At 36.9% G+C, this 24,951-nt stretch overlaps 2 protein-coding genes across 2 annotated transcripts; one reads left to right on the top strand and one right to left on the bottom strand.

Annotated features, from left to right (window-relative positions):
- The first annotated feature begins 1,528 nt into the window (after nucleotides 1-1,528).
- Nucleotides 1,529-10,451, top strand: LOC146160723 (GTP-binding protein 1-like). Its single transcript, XM_083383371.1, has 12 exons — nucleotides 1,529-2,547; nucleotides 2,793-2,901; nucleotides 3,141-3,324; nucleotides 3,647-3,855; nucleotides 4,337-4,476; nucleotides 5,142-5,264; nucleotides 6,006-6,121; nucleotides 6,562-6,706; nucleotides 7,242-7,424; nucleotides 8,080-8,215; nucleotides 9,070-9,248; nucleotides 10,008-10,451. Exons 1-12 carry the CDS (start codon nucleotides 2,362-2,364, stop codon nucleotides 10,209-10,211), a joined length of 1,914 nt encoding a protein of 637 aa, XP_083239497.1. The 5' UTR covers nucleotides 1,529-2,361; the 3' UTR covers nucleotides 10,212-10,451.
- A 2,271-nt stretch (nucleotides 10,452-12,722) lies between these two features.
- LOC146160722 (uncharacterized) lies at nucleotides 12,723-23,504 on the bottom strand. The gene is made up of 17 exons (XM_083384334.1): nucleotides 23,288-23,504; nucleotides 22,972-23,107; nucleotides 22,478-22,773; nucleotides 21,709-21,847; nucleotides 21,294-21,601; nucleotides 20,449-20,578; nucleotides 19,499-19,800; nucleotides 18,501-18,630; nucleotides 17,811-18,133; nucleotides 17,499-17,637; nucleotides 16,302-16,654; nucleotides 15,720-15,867; nucleotides 14,909-15,198; nucleotides 14,587-14,728; nucleotides 13,923-14,263; nucleotides 13,654-13,795; nucleotides 12,723-13,052 (listed from the first exon to the last, which is right to left on the bottom strand). The coding sequence occupies exons 1-17, from the start codon at nucleotides 23,463-23,465 to the stop codon at nucleotides 12,968-12,970; spliced, it is 3,582 nt and encodes a 1,193-aa protein (XP_083240460.1). The 5' UTR covers nucleotides 23,466-23,504; the 3' UTR covers nucleotides 12,723-12,967.
- Between the last annotated feature and the right edge of the window lie 1,447 nt (nucleotides 23,505-24,951).

Genomic DNA, 24,951 nt, shown 5'->3' with positions numbered 1-24,951 from the left:
TACCACTTGCGTTAAAGTTATACAGAAATGTAATTCTTTTCGATTTAATTTTTTTTAGGAAAACAAATAAACTTTCACATTTAAATTAAAGAAGCAAATAATTTTCTTGTAACCTAAATCAGACAGCATTACATTTCGAATTAGACGTTATCCAATTTAGGTTAGTGTATGATTAGGAATTTTAGTTTGGAAATACTTTTATGAGGACCCCTAAAAAATATTATAAAATTGCTTATATAGTAATAAATTTAGAAGATGATTTGTTTTGTCTAGTTTCTGACCTGTTGGACTAGTTTAAGGGGGGTCAATGAAGGCCTGATTAAAATCTTGGAGTAGGCCTATAACTTGAAAAAGAAGTGAATTTTATGATAGAAAATTATATATTGAAAAAATTGCTTTGGCGCCTTCTCCTTAAATGTACTTAGACGTTCGTTAAGTTTTATACTTGTTAGACTAAAAACAGCAGGTTTCTTAAGTCTACTCGTTTTATGACGTATATTTGTTACGTCATCACTAGAAATGCTATGACGACCCTGGTTCAACCCGAACTAAAAAATTGTTTAAGTGGTCCGCGTTGAAAAAAAGTTTAAGAACCCCTGCGTTCTTTTTTGTCGGAATATACTTTTCGGTTTAATTTAGAGGGACAAATAAACTTTCCGATTTAATTTAAAGGAGCAAAGTTATTTTCTGATTTAACGTAAATAAGACAACATTACTTTCCGATTTAAATACGAAACTGTACGATTTAACCTAAATCGGAAGGACATGTTAATTGTGGTTAAATCGGACAGTAAATTTATATTAAAGCTTTAATTTAAGATAAACGTGACGCCTTCAGTACATTTGCATATTGCTCGATATTAAAGGCGTTTCGAGTTTTTGGTGCTCCTTAACATTTTAACCTCAGGGCGCACTTGTATTCCTCTAAAAACGTGGTGGCATGTTTTTGCAGTGTACAGTTATTTTTCTTGGACTTCTTAATAGGTTTTAATACACAGTCTTCATAGTTGCACACATTTATTTACCGGTACTCAAGGAGCTAACATCTATTTAAAAGTAAAACAAAAACATGTTTTAAATTTTTAATATTTTGTTTTCTTGAGTCCGTGGCACACTTGGCAACCTTTTTTGTCACAGCAATTGTGAAGCTCGGCTCTGATTTAAAAATAAATTGCTACAAGGCGCAAGAAAAAGGCGCAACCTGTCGCAGTATGGTTAGCACCTTTGGGCGGAATGAAGTTCTTGAAACAGACAATAACACATAAAAATGGACAAAATTTCACGAAAAAATGGTTTGGAAGGGGCCATGGACTGGCCTCCTTGAATCCGACCCTTTCCATAATAATAATATGATCTAACAATGCAAAGAGATTCTCTTTGATTCATCTAATACCAATAAATTGAGTTTTCTATGTATACCGGTGACGTATTTAGTCAGTTACGCTTGATTGAACACCATAGTGAATGAGAGTCTGTGGCGCAACTTCGAAAATATTTGCTAGAAGCCTATTGCTGCAAGAGTCAAGAACACAAATTTAAATTTGACCACTTACGTCACGTTTTGATAAAAATCGTTTGGCGTTGCATCAGCATCATTACTTTCTCTTTCTTCGTTGCTCGCTCTCAGTTACAAAATGCCTTGTAAACTCTGAACCTGTTGTCACAAGCATAGGTTTTAGAATGTTGTTGTGTTGTGCTAGCAGATTGTGCTTTTGTCGCTTGTTTAAAGTATATTAAATGGTAAATCGGCTACTAGCTGCTAATAATCCCACCTTGATGTTCCACTAATTGTAGGAGGCTAAAAACCTCCTTGTCGCTTAAAGACAAGTATGTGAACCTCAAATCCTCAACCTTTTATTTATTTGAAGAAGTGCTTATGTTAGTATAGTTTGCAATATGTTGCCGGACACTTACTGGTTCATCTGGCCCTTTGGCAGTAATAATTACCACAATTTTAATTTTAAACGAAACAATAAAAGCAAGGTAAGTTTAGATTTTTGAGGTAACTTCACCATTGGTTTGTTATCTGTGGTAGGATTTTAGACCAACGCCGAAAATTCTCCAGAATTGTTACAAGTTGTTTGGTGTAGCCTGTAGAATGCTCGAATTATAAATGTCATATTTGGCAGGCTCTACTTTAAAGCAAATCATTTATCCAACTTACTGCCTATTGTTGTTCTATTTATGGTCTTGGTATATAAATAATATATCGTTGCAGATTAGCCACAGTTTGTGTGTTTTGTGTACTGTTGTTTTGGTACTGTTTGTTTAAATAAATAACTACCGTATGTAATGCTCGAAAAACCTAAGTGTCCTAAGTAAGAACAGATTTACATCTGAGAAGCAAGCATCTACAACCTGATGGCCAATATTCAAGCAAACCACAAGGATGACGGGCGACATAGCCCACTTTTTGAAGGCTTAAAAAAACTAACTATTGAAAATACCAATAACAATGCAAAAATGGCGAATAATTTATTTGCCCCTGTTTCTGAAGAAAATGGTTTTCATGATGATACAGATGAAATGGACGACCTTGTCGGAAAAGTATTTAAAATATTTTTTTACAAACAATTAATAATTAAATTTTGGGTCTAAACAATTAACAAGCACTAAAACTGAAAGTAATTTTTGCAATTCATGATTGATTAGTTTTTTAATCAATATTAACAAAGAAAGGATAAAAAATAGCCTTATTTAAGTCCACTTAAATCTTTGTCCACTTGCATGACAACTTGTAAGGTATTTGTTTGTCCTTCATTCCAACCAAATTGAATTTGGTGTTGTTTTAGACAATCCTGGTAAGCCCAAGTGATGATGAGTATGACCTTTTGATGCGCCAACTTCGTCTACGGATAGCTGACAACCAAGGCGAGTGTGTCTACACCTTAGGAGAATCTGGTGCGTGTTAATGCGGAATTACATTGTTTAGATGTATTGGTAAATATTTAGAATTCGTTCTATAATTATTAGTCTTTGATTGGCCATGCTAAATTCTAATATAAGAAATGTACTTTTGTTGTTACAACTTAAAATTTAATTTTTATTTTTTTAATCAGTTTTTTATCGTTGTTTATTAAATCCTAATTTTAGTTTGACTGAATTTTTCAATGTGTGGAAACTATTTCTTTATTTTACAGATGTGGACACAGAAAGTGGTTTGCCCGATGATGAAATTGAAGCATCAAGGGCAACACTAAAAAGTTTGGCAGACGCGCTAAACTGCGAATGTACCCTGCTTCGCGAACGAAATGCTGCAGAAGGCAAACTGGAAGAGCATCTTATTAGGCGAATTTATGATGAAAATGACTTTCTTGAAGTCAAGTAAGCCTGCTCAAACTTTGACAAAAAAAAGCTGTTTGTGTACCCTACGTACATAACAGAATGATTGTATACTCAAGCCTGCTCCATAACATAATTAGCTGTATAGTTTCAGTTGAGTTTGCAATTTAATAATTATATATATTTAATTTAAGAAGTCCCATGCTTAGTTTTAATTGCATTTAATATATGTGTATACAATATATGTATATATGTGCAAAAAGTAGGATTACAGTTATAAAAATTAGGGCTGGGTCTAAAAGTAAATTTATTGTTTTGGGGTTCTTATACACTTTGTTCTTCATTTTTCTGTTTAACTATTCAGAGTTGCTGTAGTTGGTAATGTGGATGCCGGAAAGTCTACGCTCCTAGGTGTGCTCACTCATTGTGAGTTGGACAACGGAAGGGGTTACTCCAGGCAAAAGCTCTTTCGCCATAAACACGAAGTCGAGTCTGGGAGGACAAGCAGCATCGGAAATGAAATTCTGGGTTTCAGCAGCAGTGGTGCCATTGTCAACAAGCCTATGCTTCATGGTATGCACCTGGTATAATCTTGCCCCATTACAAGTGGTTTAAAATTTATCAATATACTATTAATATAAAATTAAGGATCACTAACCATGCTACCACAACTTCCAAAAAGTGAGAGTATTCAATGTAATTGATGTTTAAGGGTAACCTCAATAAATAAATATTTTAGTTATAATACATTTATATCAGTCTGTTTTACCTTTTTTTAATGACAATATACACTAAAATCATTTTGAAAAACGTAAAATTTGTGGTATTCCAATAAATAGATGTTAACATGGCAGTTTTTATATAGTTGGTGTTGGCCACTGTTATTAAAGTAGACTCTGTTTATGAAAGCTTAATATTAAATTATGCTTAGCATTTTTAATATCATTGAGGTATTGTTAGTATATTTTACATTACAATATACGTTAATGATAAACTTTTAGGTGCAATTTATTATTAAAAATTATTATTTTTGATCCCTTGTTTCTTTTGCAAGGTGGTCAAATTGACTGGGGAAATATCTGTCAGAAATCATCCAAAGTTATAACTTTTGTGGACCTAGCAGGGCATGAGAGGTACTTAAAAACCACTGTGTTCGGTATGACCGGCCACTTACCAGACTTCTGTATGTTAATGGTGAGTAGACTTGTTTTTCAAGTATGTTAACATAGTATCCAATTTGTTTTTAGAATGTTTTTATAATACAGTGCACTACTGCTAAAAATATAATCACTGGCAAGGATTTTTTAAGGTTATTTAATTGTGTGATACAAAACAGTCTCGTGAGCTAATATAAAAATGAAGAAAACCTCCATTTTTGTCATGATTTGATTTTTGCACAGTATCTCCGTGGGCTGTTCTATAATTTGACCTCTTGACTGCTTTCTGTTGCTGTCAGTTTACAATATTAGAAAAGAGAGCAAAGTCGCTTAGTTTGTAAATGTAACTCTACCCATTGTTTTCGCAGACTGTAACTTTATCCGCTGTAAACAAGAACCTTAGATGTCTATCATTGTAGTTCAGATTTCCAGAGGGCACGGAAACGCACATTTCAATCAGCCTCTGTTGGCGTTTTCCCATAAATTGCTCCATTAATCAATTTAAATCTAACAAGTTTAAAATGCCTTTCCCGCCGAGTTCGTTCTATCATCGTTTACAATTGTGACGGGCAGGAAGCCCAATCATAACACAAAACGCAACGTCACTTCACCGCCCGCCCGCTATGTGTGACGCAACACAACACAAGAGTGGTAATTACTGGCCACGGAAGTTACGTTTGTGTTTGTTTGCTTTTTTAAAAGGTGGGCAGTAACGCCGGCATAGTTGGAACAACCAAGGAGCACCTGGGCCTCGCTCTGGCGTTAAACGTTCCCGTTTTCGTGGTGGTCACCAAAATTGACATGTGCCCACCGAACGTCCTGCAGGTAATCAACTCGTAAATTGATTTCGATTTGATCATCTCCTTTTTGACTAAAACACGGTGAACAACATCGATTTAGTTCAACGCAAATTACACACACGCTGAAGTACATACTTTAAATTACGTAATTGATAAACGCTTCCAAGTCGTATCTAATAACCGACCACTTATTTTACTAACTTAATATAATCAAACGTAGGCTACAGAGTTTTAGGACTAGAGACATGCGCAAAGCTAATTATTGTATTTTGTTATGGCGTTAACCAAAATGTTTCTACCAGCTTAACGAACTCCATATCGGCTATGTTTGTGTAGGCTTATAATATTTAGAGTCTCTAATATTCTGCACAATTTGACATTTGGTGCTTTTTACGGTTAACACTATTCACACCGCACCTAATTTTTTGTTAAAAAAATCGTGCGTATAGCGAACCGTAGTATGTTGCACACAGTTTGGTCTATTCAAATTACAAGCAGCGTGCGAAACTTTAATACACTCTGTGTTTAGATAAACTATAATATTATTGTATTTTTCTATTGATTTGTCGTTTAGGAATTAACATTGTCTTCGATGAACGTTTGCCGCGATTTGTTTACAGTGCGCTGCAAGCAAACGTTTTGGGAACCACTGTTATATAGACTGCAGGACTTCTAGCCGTATTGTGGTGTAACACCATATGGCTATATAGCATAGCACATTTGAAGGTTGCCATCTATTCAATTTCGACATCCCCCATTTTCCCAGGAAACATTAAAGCTGCTGATAAAGATCCTGAAGTCTCCCGGATGTCGAAAAATACCGGTTCTTGTCGCCAACGCGGATGACGTCATCGTAACTGCCACCAACTTCACTTCTGAGAGGCGAGTTTTGACAGCTGTGATTCGTGTAGTTTTGTTTGCATACGACCATCTACAAAAGCATTGGGCATGCGTGTGAGTTAAATAGGTCAAAAGTCCCCTTCTAAACTAAAGCACCAACGATAAACTTATCACGTCGTGTTCAATTTAAACGCTATAGTAAAACGAATGAATTTAGGGCATCTAGCAAAGGTATAATTAAGAAAGTTGCTACATCTTGGTCCATAGAGTAATTTGCTGCGCTTGCCACTTTTAGTCATGAATTATTATATATGCTGATAAACAAACCGTCTCCGTGCCTACTGGGAACTTTTCAAAATTGTAGCCTTTCTTAACAATTAACACCTTTTATGGCGCAACTGATATATTTTTTCCTTATTGTTACAAGGGGGTTGCGATTTGCGACGGAAACCTTTAATTTTAGGTTTAACATTGTTTTTCAGGGTTTGCCCGATCTTCCAGATTAGCAACGTCACAGGTCAAAACATCGACCTCTTAAAGACTTTCCTTAACCTGCTCACCTGCCGGACGAAATTCGACGCCGAGGAATCGCACGAGTTCCTAATCGACGACACCTTCTCTGTTCCGGTAAATACAGAACACTTTTTTCGCCTTTATTTCGAAATTATCAGCTTAGCCCCCGACTTGTCATTTTGTACCTGCTGACAGCGACACTCCCTTAAGTCTCAGGATTTCGTTTTACAAACTTTTCTTGCCAATGCGTTTGCTATGTTAATTTGCTACCCCTATACCAGTTGTAAAGCTTGGCAAAGCCTAGAAGTTAGTCTGGGTTAGAGTCCGATAATATGGAATTGGAGCCGATACCCGTAGTGTTAGTATCGGTACTCATTCAATACTAGTTTGGTATTGGGGTCGATATGATACCAACTTAATATGGGTATTTTAGCCATGATTCGGCCAATCCAATGCTGCAATTTATATCTTGAAAGGTGAAATCTTCAAAAAATAGTAGATTTACAACTGATGGTGATTAAACTTGTGAACACTAAAAAAAAAAATTTTTTGCCCTAATAACCCGGGAAAATTTATCCTTGAACGGAACAAAATATTAAGTATCGGACATCCCTACTGTTAGTGTGTTCAATCCCAGTTTTCTCACTAGGGCGTGGGCACGGTTGTGTCAGGCACGGTCGTAACGGGCGTTGTAAGGGCGGGCGACACAATGCTGTTGGGCCCCGACCTCCTGGGCAAGTTTGAAGCCGTTCAAGTGAAGAGCATTCATCGGAAGAGGATGCCAGTTCGTGACGTCAGGGCAGGTCATACCGCCGCTTTTGCACTGAAAAAGGTGAGAGCTACCGAAAGAAAAGCGATACGAATTTTTTTTGCATGTCTCCGATTTTTTCGGATCTGATAACTTCCGTGCATTTAGTGTTCGTTCATTTAAACCACCAGAAAGCCAGTGTTTTTTCTGCACACTGAACGACATTAAAGTTATGTAGAAAATGTCGTTCGTGTTTCTAGAACTGCCGATTCGTATCACACATTACAATAATCTACATTTTGTTTATAATGATTTCCAACTATGGTCAAACAAGGCCAAACAATAAATTTGTTGAATTCAAATACTTTGATTGTGCTTTTGTGCAGTTCATCGGTTTTGAGCACTAATAACCGACTGGTGTTCGACTTAATGTGCTACAGAAACTACGTTCTCCAACTTTTTAAAGAGTTAGCAATAGAAATAGACCGATATATCGACCGATATTGGGCTTCTACCGATAAATCGGTATCGGTGTAGGCCGATATTTTAGGACGAGAATATGATATGCACAATAATAGTTTATTAATTAATAAAAGTATATAAACTAAAACGTTAGTTAGATTTTATTTTTAGTTAATTTAAGTTTTGAATATTTCCGAGGTATATAAGAGTCGTTCTCTAGTTAGTAATCGCTAAAAATGAATCCGGTAGTCCCACATTAGCAAGCTTTTCTGTACAGATCAAGCGCTCCAGCATCCGCAAGGGAATGGTGATGGTGCACCTGAAGAGCAACCCACAAGCGGTGTGGGAGTACAACGGCGAAATACTTGTTCTGCATCATCCAACCACCATCAGCACCAAGTACCAAGCCATGGGTGGGTGTAGTTATTAGTCCCGCCATTAATAAAATTTCGCCTCGTACGTTATACGAGCAATTGGAGACGGGGATGTGAACATTTTTTTAACAATGTGCGCACATTTTAAACTGGCTTCAAAAAAAGTGCGCACATTTTTGAAGGCAGTTCAAAATGTGCGCACATTGTTAAAAAAAGTGCGCACATTTTTGAAGGCAGTTTAAAATGTGCGCACATTTTTTGCACAATTTGGCGTGCACATTTTTGCGCACATTGTGCAAAATAACGCCACGTCCCCTGTTGAGCAATTGGGTCTGTTTGACCCTATCGCTTAACGCCAATCAAAAAGCTCAATTTGTAAACCGTCCATTGATTAGCCGCGTCAATTTTGCGCAGAAATTCGTATGTGTGTTGCGAACAGAGGTTTCCCACAAAATCTTTGAATCCTTATTTGTCTTTGATTGCTTTGAATTGATTAGCGTTTTCAAAAGTGTTTGAAAAACCCGATGTTTCTCCACAAGTATTTCAGTACCCTTTGAATTTATTACACGTGCAGACATACCATAATCGTTCGAATGACCAACCAAATCGGTCGCTCTATGATGCAAGCAAGGCAGGCTAATAAAACTACTGGCCTGCGCTGTGGTTTAAACTCAATTACATACGACTTGTGCAACAACTGTTATCTAGCCTTTCTTGAATCGTTTTTGATCAATGATAACGGATTACGTATCACAGTACGCTGGAAGCTTTCGAGAGACTAACCGAACAAGTCGATCAATGCTGCAAGCATTTGAAGGCTTTTGCTGTACGACGATACTTGTGGGTAGATCACTATCCATTGCCGTAACGCGCTACTTTATATTGCTCTTCAGTCCACTGCGGCAGCATCCGACAGACGGCCAGCATCCTGACGATGAGCAAGGAGCACCTCCGCACCGGTGACAAGGCCCAGGTTCACTTCCGATTCCTTAAGAACCCGGAATACATCAAGGTCGGCACCAAGTTCGTCTTCCGCGAAGGAAGGACCAAGGCGGTCGGCACCATCACCAAGGTAACCAAGCCACAGGCCCATCGTTTTTATTTTTTTAATGCATGTATGTCCGATATTTTGAGATCACACCCGGTACCCAATAACGTATAGTAGTATCGCAAGTCCAACCCGTCCGATGCAAAGTGATATCATCATTACCAACTACCGATACTGATATATAGTGAAATCAGTAATGGATTGCAATCTATTGTAGCTTTCTACCCCGAAAGGTCAACTTTCGTCCGAAAATATGCAAGTTTTGACCTAATACCGTGAAAATAATCATGTGTCAGTTTAGATTAAAAAAATGCATTTAACCATTGTAGTAATGTCGAAACTCAGTAGCGCACGAGGATTTACTATACGCTAGGTTGAAGAGAGCTCTGCTCTGAGATTTAAATAATCATTTTTTAAATAAATGTCTAAAAAATCGACTTTTTATAATTGTCATCTTGAAATTGAAATGTTTTGGGTTTATTGGGTAAAGAAGCAAGAAAAAGATTAGCTTATCAGTAAAACTTTATGGAATCTGATATTCTGATAAATGTTAAAAATCCAAAATATTGCGACTTTTTTAACAGAGAATTGAGTTAATTTCACCGCGAAACTCCATCATGGAAATCCGGCATTGGAAAAGTGTTATAGGCGAAGTGTTACAAATTTTGATTTTGAATTATTTAAGGATCACCACTCACCAGATTTCATTAATTTGTGTTACACCTCGTGTTCGAAACAAAACGTGTTTTTCACAACCTATAACCACTTTTGTTTGTGTCGCAGCTTATAGCGGACGCCCCAGCATACCAGAGCCACCTAAAGCGATGCAACCGGGCCCGGGCCCAAATGGCCTCCACAAGGGACCAATCGCAAAGCGCCACGTCATCGGGCACGCGGCGCGGCGGCAGGCGATGGACCAATCGGAAAAGCGCAAACACTCACGTGACCGCCGACAATCACGAAAGTCAAGCGAAGCATGTGACCTAAGACGGATTAAGTGTGTTTTCGTTCTAATGCATGTCTGGGTGTTTTTTTGTCGCAAACTGGGAATTAGGAAGACGCAAATAATTTTATTCCTCGCCTGTCTTTGTCTAAACTCTAACTCTCTATCCTTTATATTTTCTTCCCTTTTTTATTTATGCCCTTTAGCGTCACACTGTCGACAGTTTTGTTGGTCGTAAGGTTTTCTGTTTTTTGTCGAATATGTTGTCACCGGCGTCTTGAATACAAAAGTACAAGAATTATACAAATATGTGATTTATACAAATATGTGATTTGCTAAAACCAATTTTACCAAAGAACAAAATGTTTCGATCTTGCAAACAAAAAAAGCAGTAAATTGATGAAAGTATCTCCGATATACATAGAATACAAATTATTCTTAACGGCCTAAATCAGTGTTTCTCGACCGGGAATCAACAGAGTGGTCTATGAACTTTCCATGCGCAAGATTAACGCTTTAATGAAAAATAAATTACCCACATACGTAGCTTCGACGCTTAATTTATTGTAATTTCCAAAAACTGCGCTACAAGATATTGTTGGATTTAAAAAAAATTGCCAAGGTGTCTCGTTTCTTTCAGCTTTTTACACGAAGAACAGTTTCTCTAGCATGTGTTTAGTTAAATTACGCTTGCTCTGCCAAGGGAAAATGGTATCCTTTAAGAATTTATTTTTGTTTGATTGGTGTGACTTTACCTGCTGTTTATTAAAACGACGACTTACCCTAAACTTAATCTATTTTATGATTTGGCTTGGTTAGGTGGTCCTCAGCTTTTAGCCAAATCATCAAAATGTTTCATTACGCCAAACACTGGTCTAAATCAGACTTGCACAAGGTACGAGTAGTTTAAACCTAATAAACGCAGTTTCTTTCCCTCTTCGCGCGATTAGACTGCATTTCACTTGCAAACTCACGCACGAGGTCGCTCGACAATAACTGTTGTTTTTAAGATTAATGTTTTATGATGTCATGTTACTTTGTATCGTCATCCCATAAAAATTGTCATTCAATTTTAGTATGCCGCCCGCGTAATTGATTTTGCTTGTTTCGGCCCTGCTATCATTTTAAGTTGAACAGGGCTGGTGTAAAATCAATCGAAAGTCAAACAAAATTTGCGCACAGGACAAAAAAATCTTTGTACATACCGGCATACATGCCAAAATAGGTCAATATTTACGGTTGGCTATTTTATCGTTCAAGTAAACAGATCCATTCCTAACAGATATCATAAGGGCTAAACAAATGCTGGTTTATTGCAATTAACACAAAATAAACCAAATGTTGGGAATACCAACAAAATAACTTTGTGAAATACTTTACTTAACAAATAGCCTAACCCAGTGTAAAAGTGCAATGCAGGACTAAAAACAAATTACTCATTTTTATGTATTGAATGTTACGGCGAATGGATCACATAAACTAAAACTTTGATTAAATAATAATATAAAAATCCGCCGTTGACCATATTGCCTTCTGGGAGGGTCTTATGATGATAACCACTGTTATTTTGGCAAAGCTTTATCTTCCAGGCAATAGTGCAATAGACCCCATGATAAGCACATGTAGGAAACACCCAAGTTACGACACTGAAGTAAAATTTGTAGCAATAATACCCTGCAGCAAATTTCGCGGTACTAAACCGGAAAGTGAGAATTTGAATTGCCTTTAGGTGGTTTCGGTTCCTTAAGCCAGTTTTAAGGTGGCACACAAAGAGCGACTGAATTAATAAAAAATGCCAAAGGTTTAAAACATTGTTTTTGTCAATAACCATGAGAGGCGGATCGAGTGTAGCACGAGGCCACACCTTTCTCAAACTATGTGTTTTTTCCTACAAAGTTGCACAAAAAGACTTTTCAAATGATCGTATAATTTTGCGGGAGCTGGTGTAATGCAATACCGTTAAAGTGGGATACGGATATGTGACTTAGTTAAGCACATCATCAAACAGCTAATTACGCAATCAAGACGCACGCATGATTTGTTGTGTTTGGTTGATTACCTTACTTAGTAACTTTTCCTCAGTAAATATTGTGCGATTTTGTTAAACTAAAATCTTTAGGAGTTGATCATTGAATATAATCGAAAAATTTATTTCAGGTAAAAATGTGTAGGACACGCAAAGAAATGCGTGAGTGTGTCGTGGTCTTCATGGTTCTTTTGTCACCGAATGACCAGAATCTGGCCTATACAACACTTCACCTAAAGCCGAACCCCAACCCTAAGTACATTACCAACTTCCCTAATAATTTTAACATCAATAACCCCAAACAAGGTAACACAAATATTTGATTCCCCTCCAAAAGGATTTGCAACGAAGCCACATTTTTTATAACTGTCCGGTACCAAATATAACTGTCCGGTACCAAATAACCAATATTTTTTGATGATTTACAGCGGCCTGATTGGATTTTGCGTCAAATCATTTTTATGGTGGTATCGGTATTCCATATTTAGGTCGAAAAAAGTTGTTCAGTGTTCTATAAAACCACAACCACTTCCGGAAAACCTTAAAGCAGCAAAGAGTTTACTTTATTTCATTCTCTAAGAAATAACCGAACTTTTTATAAGGACACAAACGTATTTATGTATATCGTGTTTGACAAAAATAACAAGCAATTTACAATAGCAATCACGTAAACTGCATGAACTTCATGAATGTAATGTACAGAATTTTTCATTTTAACTATTTTTGTTTTAGCGAAGAGATTGAAATGAAGTTTTTGACGCTGGTGTCATCCGTTTAAGGGTTCATTACCAGTTCATAGTCATTTGTTGATGATTTACTGTTGCAGTAGGAAGAGTTGCAACACTTGGTATTGCAATTTCTGTAAAAATAGTATATAGTTTATTGGCACTGCGCACTGGCATTGGGAAAACTGGTGCAGAGAATTATAAGCGTTTTATCTATTGGTTGCCTTTTCTTTTTTGAGTCTACTGAGGGGCTCGAGTTAGTTTGTTAGTAGGCCTACCGTACAGTGTTTGTTCGGTTGAAGCGCGTCCCAGTTTTACAGTAGTTATAACGAACAATTAGGTTCAAACTATAAGCGGAGCAAGTTATGATGCTGCTCACGAAAAAGCTCAGTATGTGAGTCGCTAATTCAGAAGGTTCCATTTGAGCCCCGTATAAAGACAGATATCATTGACATTGTAACTTAATAAATATAGGCAAATTACCAAAGGCCAACGGCCGAAACAATGATTGTTATATGTGGGATGGCCAATGTCGTTTTCCTCTGAGATAACAAAATTGGTATTGAAAAGTTTATTTTGTTACTTTTTCTAAAAACATTGGTTATGAAAGTGATAAATAAGTGACAAAGTGGCAATTGTAAATTTCGGTGCCCATATTCCACAGTGATCAAATTTAGTATATTGGGTTTGTTGACACCTAATTTTCTCAAATAATATAATTTATAAACAGCTTACTGAGTTTTAATGCTAGACACAGTCAATCCAAGGTCCATTCCTCTTACATCACTTGCAACTGCATCGCACAAACGGCTGACATAACAATCTGCAAGGCTTGTCGCGCAAGAGTATGTAGACTGGTGGAAGGAAAAGGATGCTTCTGAAATGAATTTAATTTATAGTTCATATTAGTAATTAAATTACGTGTTTCTCTAAAAAGCTAAAACAAAAAAGTAACATAATATTATAATGTAACGTAATGTCAAAATCAGGTGGCAGAGATTTACCCTGTGCGACAACATCCACATCCACCTCGTTGGTCAAACAGGCAGTGGTACAATTGACCGGCTTTCGCGTTATTGTGTCGAAATTGGCTATTCCACTGTAACATACTATCGGTTTAGCGTTATTGTTGTATCTAGTTGCCAAAGTTGTTGCCACAGGTGTTGTCACAGTTGTTGTCACAGTTGTCGCAGCTGTAGTTGTTTTCATGGCAAGCGAAGTTGTTGTAGAAAAATCGAGACCAGTGTCAACGCCTCCAGAAGACGGTATAGAATTTAATTCAAACTTTGCGGATGGGTCCTTGGCATTGCAGTGAGTGGTGGTACAACATTTGGTCCTGCAATTTCTATAGGAAACAAACAGTTTTGGTTGCAAAAATACGGTAATTGATGTTCCAACCAACAAAGATCAGTTTGGTGTACTTAGAATGTGTTATTTAATGACATTTTCATGCCAAAACTAGCAGTCACACACTGTTCACTGGTGGAGTGCGCACGTACGAAGTTAAAATTATTGACAACTGTAAGTTTTGATTTACCGTTTGTTCATTGCAATAAAAATGTCTATCCTTGTTTATAAAACCAAATATTTATTTTTTTACGAAAATATTTTGTTTGTTACAGACCTTTATTCTCACAATGAAATGGGATTTACCGAGAGTTAACTTACCGAATTTCTAAGTCACGAACAGAAGAAGAGATATCCAAATTTTGTAAAGAATTTCCAAATAATCTACAAAATGATTGACCAATACAAACACTGAGACTTGGGGCGCAAGCAAAAGTCATCTGTTTAAAGGAAATCGGTGTTCCTGTTTAAAAATAACAATAATGCATTAAAAACATTAAAAACAAGGTGCAATTTGGTGTGATTTTATCAGGTAAATTTCTATGAAATGGTCAAACAAAAAATGTAAAAGATTTTTATTCAAGTATACAGTAAAAAACGGTTTTGCACTGGCGAATTAGTGACACAAGAATAGGCCTTATACCTGACCCAGTGTTGAAATGTACGTCTTGTTCGCTTGTCAGACAGGCCGTGGTGCATTTGACCGATTGAATTTTTTCTGTGGCAAAATTTACCGCACCACTGTAACACCTGGTTAATGATTTTCCCGAACTTCCTGCACTCGTTGCAGTTATTGCTCTTGAACTGACAGTACTTGTTACTGAGTTAACACTGCCGCTGTTTACACCACTCACGTCGAAATACAATTGATAGCTAGTAAAGGGGTCTTTTACGTTGCACAGGGACGTGGAACAGCATGATATTTTGCAATTTCTGTTAAAACAAATTTTTACAAGAAAAACATTTTTACAATCTTTCTGTGGGAGAATTTGTAAAAAAAAACTTATGCATCTCGTTTTAGGCTTGCAATAAATTTTAAAGCTAAAATATTTAAAAAACATCTAAATTTGAGCGATTTAATCTCTGAAAACTGTCCAACCCGCGAACGCCAAACTTAATTCTGATTAGTTTTGTCGAATAGGACTGTGCCGATTAAAGCGCTACACGTTCAGCGACCAAAAATGGCTTTTGTATCGTTTCTTAACAAAACAACCTTTGTAAAAACACCACGTGTGTAACACGATACGATAGTAATTTAATTACTACATATACAATTTTTGTTGCGTTTACTGATGGACCACATTACTAGTATTCCTGATTTAACCTCTAAGTTCACAACTCGCCGACGTAAGGCTGAAAACAATATAGTCTATCACAGGCCTGACATTGTTGCATTAATGTCTCTCTAAAAAATACGCCTAAAGTAACCGTATTGCTTAATGCATATTTCTTACTGTAGAGTAATGTTTGTTATGGACATCCCCGTGTCCAATTGTTTCAACAAAGGTTTTACAGATTTGCAGAAGATTTGGTCGTCATCTGCACATTGTTGCGTGTTATCGGCACACGCAAATACCGTCATGTGTAACGAAAATGGGTTTCCTGCATGTAAAGGTATTTACATTTTCAGTGTATAACTCTAAAATGTTTTTTTTAGCACCAAGTAAAGCAAAATAAATAAACGAAAACTGCTCTAAAACATGGTTCTCAAAATGATAATTTATAAATCATTTGAAAGGTTATAATTGTTGATATTTTTTTTGTTAAATTTTAAAGGGTTCTATATTAAGCATGGATTCAAAGGAGGCAAATAAACAGGTCGAAAAGTTTGAGAATTGCTCAATAACGTTTTGTTGCCTCAAACAACAAACATAAATTTCCTGCTTGGAGCAAAGTGATGTTTTGTCATGGTTTACAAATATATCGGATATAAGCCCATACGTCTAAATATTTAACCAAAGAACTTTACAAAGACAGACAAAAACATACTCCTATACAAATCAAACTCTTTTGAAAACATAACTTTTCCAACTTACCAAACGAAGAACCTTTGAGGTCTACTTCGCTACTTAAACATGCCGTCCTGCAGGGAACCTCGGATATTGTTTCCCCTAAAAAGCTAATCGATCCACTATAACAAGTTTTCGGGTTCTGGTAGTTTACGACGTTTGTATTTCCGACGGTTGTGATCAGCGCTGATTTTGTTGTGGTCTCTGTTGTTGCTGCTGGCATTGGAGTCGTTGTTACCGCAACAATAACTCTGGCAGCAGCGGTAGTAATTTCACCTGGCTCACCGTTGGGTTTAGCGTGACTTGTGCTAAGTTTATACGTCAGGGTGGGATCTCTTACATTACATAGGGATGTTTGGCAGCATTTGTTTCGACAGTTTCTGTGATAAAACAGGAAATAGTTAAACAAATATTTTCGTACTTGTTCCGGGTTTGTTGTTTCTCGACTCTCTCCTCTCTGGGCCTGCATAGCACAGTTGGTGGAGCGACGGTCCCGGCTTGACCGGAGGTCGTGAGTTCGAACCTCACTGCAGGCTAGTTGTTTTTATAGCCTGCTCTGTTTGCATCATTGATCGACAGATTCGGTGAGTCTGCAATGGCTTTCGGTGTTGTTCCAGATTATTTTAAGTTGCAACATAAAAGTGCTTTTACTATTTAATTTTGCGTTTAAATTTGCCTTGAAAAATGACTATCAATGTAAATTAGGTTGCGGTTAGCTACATTTACTTCGTGCCTTTATGCATATATAGTAGATTAACCACGTATGGCGCATTAGACAGTTACAAAAGATACTTTTAGATTCTTTAACTCTTTGGGCGTTAATTTACCAGGCATATTTAAGCATAAGAAAAATAGCTGTTTTTTGCTGAACAAACACAATGGAATGAAGAAAACATGTAATTGCTCCTTTTTACCTTTTAGTAAACATGTTTTTACAGGCTCATATTTTTTTCTGTAGTGCTATATAATGGTAATTCTTCTTAAGATAATTTCCACCTTTACAGCTATGTCTGACGTATGCCAGATTATTGCGTTACGTTATGGCACAGTTGTACGCGCATCTTTTCTGACAAAACATCGCGGTTTCGAAATGTTCTGTAAATTTGGCGAAAGTTCGGATTTACATTATGTGAGCCAAGCCTACGATTGGCGTGTTTTTTAAGGGGGTAGCCCGGAAAAAATACTAAACACGGGGTGATATATTTTTACAAAACTTGTACTAACATGATACTGATGTTGGTCGCAAGCAAAATTTCATCTTTTAAATTGATTAGTTGTTCATTGCAAAATCGATCATTGTCGTAGCAATCGCTCAAAGTTTCAGCGCAGCCAAATGTGCTATGATGGAAAGATAATTTCACCCCTACAATATAATTAACACAAATGGTGAGCACGGCGGTTTAAGTTATCACAGTGACACTTTTACAAACAACTATAAATAACATTATTGCTTAAATATTTTTAAATAAAAATAACATAACGCAAGCCACGGATTTTTAACAATAGCGACAATACAAAAAATGTAGCAGTGCTTACCAGTCGCATCAGCATTTACGTCCAACTCGTTGTTCAAGCAGGCGGTTGTGCAGAAAACTTTTTTTAGTGGCAATTGTTTGGAAAACATGATCTCTCCTTTGTAACAAGAAATTGAACTCAATTGGTTGTTTTGTGCCGACACTGTCGTTGTGACTGCGGGTCTTTGGGTCGTGGTGGTCGTTGATGTGGTACTTTTAACCGTAGTCGTAGCCCGTTCAGGACCCATATTATTCGGAGCAATGTGTCCGGGTAATTGTTTGTAAATCATAGAAGGATCTCTTGCGTTACATAACGACGTACTACAGCATTGGATCTGACAATTTCTGTAAAATAACAACAACACGATAATTTGATTAGGTTCTAGTCTATCTTTCGTAGATAAGTACTGTTCACGACCTTTTTATTCTGCAGAATTATAATATAAAATTGATTTCTCTTTTAAGTCGTTGGTACAAATGAAGGTAGGAGACGATACATGAATTCTGTCGAACGCTATAGTATTAATATACAAACAATAATTTGTTATTTCCTTATATGTTTTTTTTGTTCATACATTTTTCTGTTCTATAGTAATCAATCATCATTAATAGGTTAAGGCTTATAAACCGTACACAGAAAGTTGACATAAAGTTGTCTTTTTAGCATTAAATACAAAAAGTTTAGTTTTTTTAGCACATGTGTGTATCTTACAAAACTGTGGCGTCAAGTCCGCTTCTCCGTAGTTCACTGCGAACTGCATTACAAGTGCGATCGGTATTGTCACATTCGTCCGCAGTGGATGCGCATGAAAACGAAGTTTGGTGGAATGAAAACTTAGTCCCTAAAAGCATATTTATATTATGAATTGACTCACACTTCTATATTTCAGACAGATATAGGTATAATTTTCTATGAAATGCCCCCATAGGCTGTATACGTCATAGGAGTCCTTGAGGAAAGGTAAAACATAAAAACACTGACAAAAGTTGCTCGATTCTAAATAAATCGCTATTCAAAAATTATTGACATAAGCCAATTAAGATTTTAGCACGGAATAAAACAGTTTATAAAAAGCTTTACACTGAAAAAATGATGTGTAAAAAGTGTCGTTGAAATCTTACATAATAATTTTCAAAGAAAGGTCGTACGCAGAATTCTGTTATATAACATGAAATTTAAAGGCGTACTTTTTTCCGGTGGCCTTTAAATAAACTTGTAGTGAAAAAGATTTGAACTAAACTAGTTTGAAATACGACCTAAACCTGTCTGAATAAGTCCTAAATCATCAGATAACGCCTAAATGGACTAAGTAACGCCATAAACTGTGGGGAGCGGGTGTGTGACCATTGGGGCATTTTGGTGTCGGCGTTGGACGATAATTTAAACGACGTGATGAGGCACCGCTTTTTGAGCTGCGGATTGTTTGCCCCTGTTTTGGGTTTGGGACGAAAACTGGGTGGGGTTAGACATTAGGTAAGGGTTGGCATTATTGGAGTTGGTGATGAAGCTATAGGTATGATTTTGGGTTAGAAAAAAGGTTGTATAGGTCATATTTTGGCCATTTAGGTCTAATTCCGACCGTTTTAGGTCATATTCTGATTAGACGAGGTATATTAGTCCGATTTTGGTCTTATCCCGAATTGTGTTTTATTTTGATGTTGATGTCGTTTTAGTTTTGGTCTTACGGTCGAAGTCCCTGCTTTACTTACCACCTGCTTCGGAGTTTATGTCTAATTCGTTGGTCAAGCAGGAGGTCTGGCAAAAAACCTTTTTAAGTGGACCTTTCACAGCAAAATTGATCGCTCCTTGGTAACAAAAAGTAGGACTGCTGCGCGATATTGTCGTCAATGAGGGTATTGCCGGTGTAACTGTTGTTGGGATTCTAATAGCAGTGGTTGTAGCGACAAACAAGTCGGCGTTTTGAGAAATGTGGCCATCCAGGCGTTTGTACGCAAGAGAAGGATTTCTGGTGTTGCACAATGGCGTGGAACAGCATTTGATTTTGCAGTTACTATAAAATGAAATAACAAGTAAAACAATGAATTAGTTTTCCAACACACTGTTGCCAACGTATAGCTAAGCCAAGTACGATCTACGTTAGATTTTAAAATAAAAAAAAACATTCGTGGGTGAGCATTTTTTGCAGACACCAATAAAGAATATTTTTGACAGCCTTTCTGGTAAGGCAGGGGTTCTTAAACTGGGGTCCATGGACCCCTTAGGGATCCGTCACCTAGTTTTAGGGGTCTATGAAGGCCTAATTGAAATATTAGTGTATAGTTAAGAAGTAATCAATTTTACAAACACAACAGTTTAATCAAAAATAAACCGGTATTGCACTGAATGCATTAAACTCCGTCACCCTTTCACATTTTTGGACCGAAATCAGCAGACTTAAAAAGTCTATTTGTATTGTGACGTAAATTCATGACGTCATTTAAAAAAAAAATTGCCTATTGTGGTCCACGCGAGGCCAAAAAAAGTGTTAGGGGTCCGCGTTAGAAAAAGTTAAAGAACCCCTGTGGTAAGGTAATCTGATATAAACGATAAGAAATCCGTTTGGTCTGCGGTCTAATCCGAATACGCGTATTTGGCTCGTCGGCATAAAAGGTTGCACATCTTTTTCAATCGAATTTGATAGAACACGTTTTATACTCACACCACTGAGACTTTCAAACCGGCTTTTTCTAGGTCACTGCGAACTCCGTCACAATAGCGTTTGTGATCGTTGCATTCGGCCACATCGGATACGCATGAAAAAACGGTTTGATGAAAAGAATACTTGAACCCTGAGAAAAAAGGTAGATTTCCGTCACTTCTTGTTTCAAATGCATAAGAAAATTTAAGGGGTTTTAGGACAATAATTAAACCAAACAAAGTACTTAAATTGACTATGTCTTCTGTGCAACGTGACTTAACTTGTGGAGTTTTTTGTAGAAATGACTGACTTTGAGATTTGTCTTTATAGCATAACTTGACTTCAACACAATAATTTTAATATGTTTGTTGAAGAATAATCATGTTTTCCTTGCTCTGTTTTTGTTGTTGTTTGCTAATTGAATGATTGATCTGGATTGGGCGAGTTTATACGAACTTTATTACCGATGTCCAGGATTTGACTTTGACTTAACTGGCGTAGACTTGACATACTACTTTTTGCAAATAAATTGATCTTAAGTTGTTTTAAAAGTGGCTTGACTGGAACTTAAGTATTTTAAAATGTTTGGTTTACAACAATGTTTTGCCAACTTTTGAAAAAACGATCTCAATACGCAATAATTACGACATCGAAAAAAAAAATACGAGAAAGTTTCGTTTAAATATAGGACTACTATTTACATTCACAAACATATCATCGGCTGCGTTATTTGGATATATTCTTTGGCATAGAAGTATTTGTTCACCTTATTAACTTGAAATTAAAAGCTTACGAAGGCCTTCTTTCTTTAATTTTATGAACGAAAATCACAAAATAGCATCACAATATGTTAACCTTTTACTTACCATTTACTTCGGAGTTGACGTCTATTTCGTTTGTCAAGCAGGCGGTTGAGCATGAAACTTTGGTTAGCGGCCTGTTTACGGCAAAATTGATTGCTCCCGAGTAACAGGACAAAGGTCTTCTAACGACATTAGTGTTCGTTGTAGTTGGTGCTATTGTTGTAGTCGTGATAGTTTCTACTGTTCTGGCAGTAGTTGCAGCGACATTGAAGTCAGCGTTTGGAAGAATGTGGCCATCTAAGCGTTTGTACGTAAGAGAAGGATCTCTGGCGTTACACAGCGACTTGGTACAGCACTTGTTTCGACAGTTTCTTTTAAAAAACAAAATAACGTATTCTGACATGTTTAATTTTATCAAACATTACCGAATAAGTGATTTTCATGTGATACAATTTGTTTTTATTTTAAATGCACTTACATAACAGAGACGTCTATTGATATCGGAAGGGCTTTTTGTAGTTCTCTTCGAACTGTGTTGCAAAAGCGACGTTGGTTGTCGCAATCGTCTAAATTGGATGCGCATGAAAAAGAAGTCTGATGGAAGGAAAATGATATTCCTGCAACAGAAAAGTTCTTCTTAACAAATAGCCCAAGCTTACGCCTGGTCTATCAACATGGCGATAAACCCCCCGCTGGTGACAGTGATGCATAGCTTGATAGCTAATACTTATTTACACATTATTTCTACCTTTCCAACATATCGTGAGACAGGATGTGATATTCTACACATCTGATTAACTTTATAATAAATTGCAAAGCCAAAAAGGTCGAGTAAATCAACAGCATCTTGATTAAGACGTTTTGACACGAGCTTGTATAATCTTTAGTTAATGCGACTGAAAAGCATTTCAAGCATCACTTATAGGAGATGGGACGCAATTGTTATCAATCTGAGTTTCAAAAGTAGGGGCATTATTTAGCACCTTCAGGTGTTGAACAGGTACAGCGGTGTTAATAAGGTGTCAACGTTCAGTTCGTTCTTTGCAATTCATTATCAAGCTACATTACAGATCCGTGCATAGTGTACCCAAGTATATTGATTAACTTTCTTTTGAAAAAGTTTAGAAATTCGTATAGCATTATTATCCACCGGCTTTAAAAAGTACGATAATGAAAACACGCAATACAATTTTTTTACATGTACTTGTAATTTAAATTTAACTGATCAATAGTTTTATTGCACTTGCCGTTCGTCGCTGCGTTAACGTCAATATCATTGGTCAAGCATTTGGTTTTGCAAGCTACTTGAGTTATTTTTTTTGTGGCAAAGTTAATCACTCCGCTATAGCACATATTTGAGCCTGGTTGGTTGACAGGATTGCTGCTTATGGTGGCGCTGGATCTTGCCAAAGTGCTGGTTGTTGTGGCGACCATCAAAGTGCTGATTGTTGGCGGAACAGTTGTGCGTGAGCCACTGTTCACCGCATAAAGACCACGTTGTGCATTGCAGTTATCGGTGTTGCAACAGCTTGTCGAACAATCTCTAAAGAGTTTAAAAAAGAGGGCATGTATTTTGATAGCAGTGTTTTTGGGTTACTTTAAAAACGAATTAAACACATGGAAAAAATTTAAATTATATCTAAAACCTTTTAAACATCAGCTTCATTTTTAAATAAAAACATAAAGCATTTCCTTTAAATAACTATAAAGTCAAACCGAACTTAAATCAAAGTAAACATACCTTATGCTCAAAGTTAAACCGGGCGTGTTGTTTTCACGAAAGGCCTTACTCAAACTGTCGCACCTTATTGCAGAATTGCAAGTCTGTGGCGATAACACGCAGCCGTAACTGGTTTGCCGAAAGTTTGTGGGATTGGCTTTAATATAAAAATCTGGTTATTAAAGCGAGACACGCTTATACTAAAAAAAAACTACAACTTCGATACAAATACAATAATTTACGGTATTTCGTGGTAAAAGAAAATTAACTCGGGCTAACGGTGGGCTTTGTATATAGTTGTCCTATATTTTGCATTGGTAGGAATGATAGCACGTACCTGTATTTGTAACATCCACAATATACTCCGTCCTATAACAGCGTTGGGTCACAGAACTACATGTTACAGAATTAACTTCGCCAGAGTTGAAGTTTTGTACTCCCGATCTACAAATTATTGCGAGCGAACATTCGATCGAGGACAACAAGAGAGCGACTACGTACAGGAAGTAGTGCATTTTGGTCTTATTAACCTAAGGAAAACGATTATTTGGTATACCAATACATCCAACTAGTTTACCATTCGTACTTTAATATTATATTTAAGTTTAATAGACCATAGATACATCTGCGCGAAGCGCAAAAAAGTACATTTAAATACAGATATGTGAGTTAAACATTTTTGCAGAGCGCCTTGGTACACACGGCGTCTTTGGGCTGGAAAATATTTTCTCAAAGTTGGGTGAAACATATTTAGTATTCAAACAAGAATTGCGTTTATAGTTTAGGGGAATTATCACGTGACCCCTGGATCCTGGAATAATTCCTCAACAATTGTGACTCGAACGTCTATGACAATACCTTAAGCTTTTGTTTTACCGTCGCCCTACGTTCTTCTCTAATATGTTTAACCCTTAAAAAATAAATGACATGATTAGAAAAAATTATGACCTAAATAGATGCGATCTCAAATCTGATTTACTCAATTAAACTTCTCAGTTAAACGAAATGGGTTTGCTATTAGCCAGGAGATAAAGTAGAATAAATTTCTTATCAGAACGATCCAACATACAACTTTCATGATTGGTCAAATGCGGTGTTTTTCGCATAACGCTATCTGCCCAAACTACCACACCTTTCTGTGGGGAATTGTACAGCCCACTACCACGAAAGCTTTAAACTTTTTGCCCGAAAATGCATAGTCTGCAACACAACGAAATTATTCAAGACTTATGAGGACTTTGATTTTTTCCTTTCATGGCGCAAAAAAGGCATTATCACAGTTTTTCGCATATTGCCACGTTGGCCGTGCGTCACAGGTGCCTTTTAGTTATTTTGCACCTACACAACGCTAGATAGTTTATCTCTATTGTGGAGTCTTAAGGACTATAGTTTTTGTCTTTATTGGGATGGCCTAAAAATGGGACAGTGCTGCTGTTTTTAATAAGTAGGACTAAGTCTGAGTACCGTCTAAAATGGAATAAATCATAATCCCGTTGGAAAAAGACTTAAATGGCCAGAATCAGGCTAAACAACATTTTATCTAACCCCAAACCCCACCCCTAAGTACATAACGAGCTCCTTTGCTTATTTTAACCGTAACCCTTTTTCTAACCCCACACACTATCCACCAATAACCCCAAACAGGGCCAAAAAATCAATGCTAAAGCAGCGGCACCCTAACAACCCCGGTCAAACTAGGGCGTCCAAACGTCGACACCAAACCAACCGATGCCAGACCTACGGCCCCCGATCGATCCATACCCTCTTCCTACAGTTTCAGACGTTATTTTGGCCATTTGAGCCTTATTCCAGTGGATTTAGGACGTATTCCAACAGATTTAAGTCTTATTCAGAACTTTTCGATCTTATTCTGTAATGGATATTACTGCATATTTTGCTTAATTAGGTCGTTAGTCTTAATACTATGGTTTATATAGATTTTTCTGCTTTAGGTATTGTCGCTTTTTATGTGTGTTTCCAAACAAAGGTTATGCTACGCCT

The sequence above is a fragment of the Ascidiella aspersa genome, chromosome 3 (genome assembly GCF_963924565.1).
Source record: "Ascidiella aspersa chromosome 3, kaAscAspe10.2, whole genome shotgun sequence".
NCBI lineage: Eukaryota > Metazoa > Chordata > Ascidiacea > Phlebobranchia > Ascidiidae > Ascidiella > Ascidiella aspersa.
The sequence above is the reverse complement of the archived record's forward strand: the minus strand, read 5'-3'. Positions and strand labels throughout refer to the sequence as shown.

What these genes read in the sequence shown, in the direction of transcription:
- LOC146160723 (XM_083383371.1), top strand. Translation starts at nt 2,362, where the DNA reads ATGGCCAATATTCAAGCAAACCACAAGGATGACGGGCGACATAGCCCA. An exon ending in CAGACTTCTGTATGTTAATG is followed by an intron (nt 4,477 to 5,141) that starts GTGAGTAGACTT and finishes CTTTTTTAAAAG; the next exon opens with GTGGGCAGTAACGCCGGCAT. An exon ending in GCCCACCGAACGTCCTGCAG is followed by an intron (nt 5,265 to 6,005) that starts GTAATCAACTCG and finishes CCATTTTCCCAG; the next exon opens with GAAACATTAAAGCTGCTGAT.
- LOC146160722 (XM_083384334.1), bottom strand. Translation starts at nt 23,465, where the DNA reads ATGCACTACTTCCTGTACGTAGTCGCTCTCTTGTTGTCCTCGATCGAA. An exon ending in CGTAAATGCTGATGCGACTG is followed by an intron (nt 17,638 to 17,810) that starts GTAAGCACTGCT and finishes ATTATATTGTAG; the next exon opens with GGGTGAAATTATCTTTCCAT. An exon ending in GTGTCTAGCATTAAAACTCA is followed by an intron (nt 13,053 to 13,653) that starts GTAAGCTGTTTA and finishes CTATTTTTACAG; the next exon opens with AAATTGCAATACCAAGTGTT.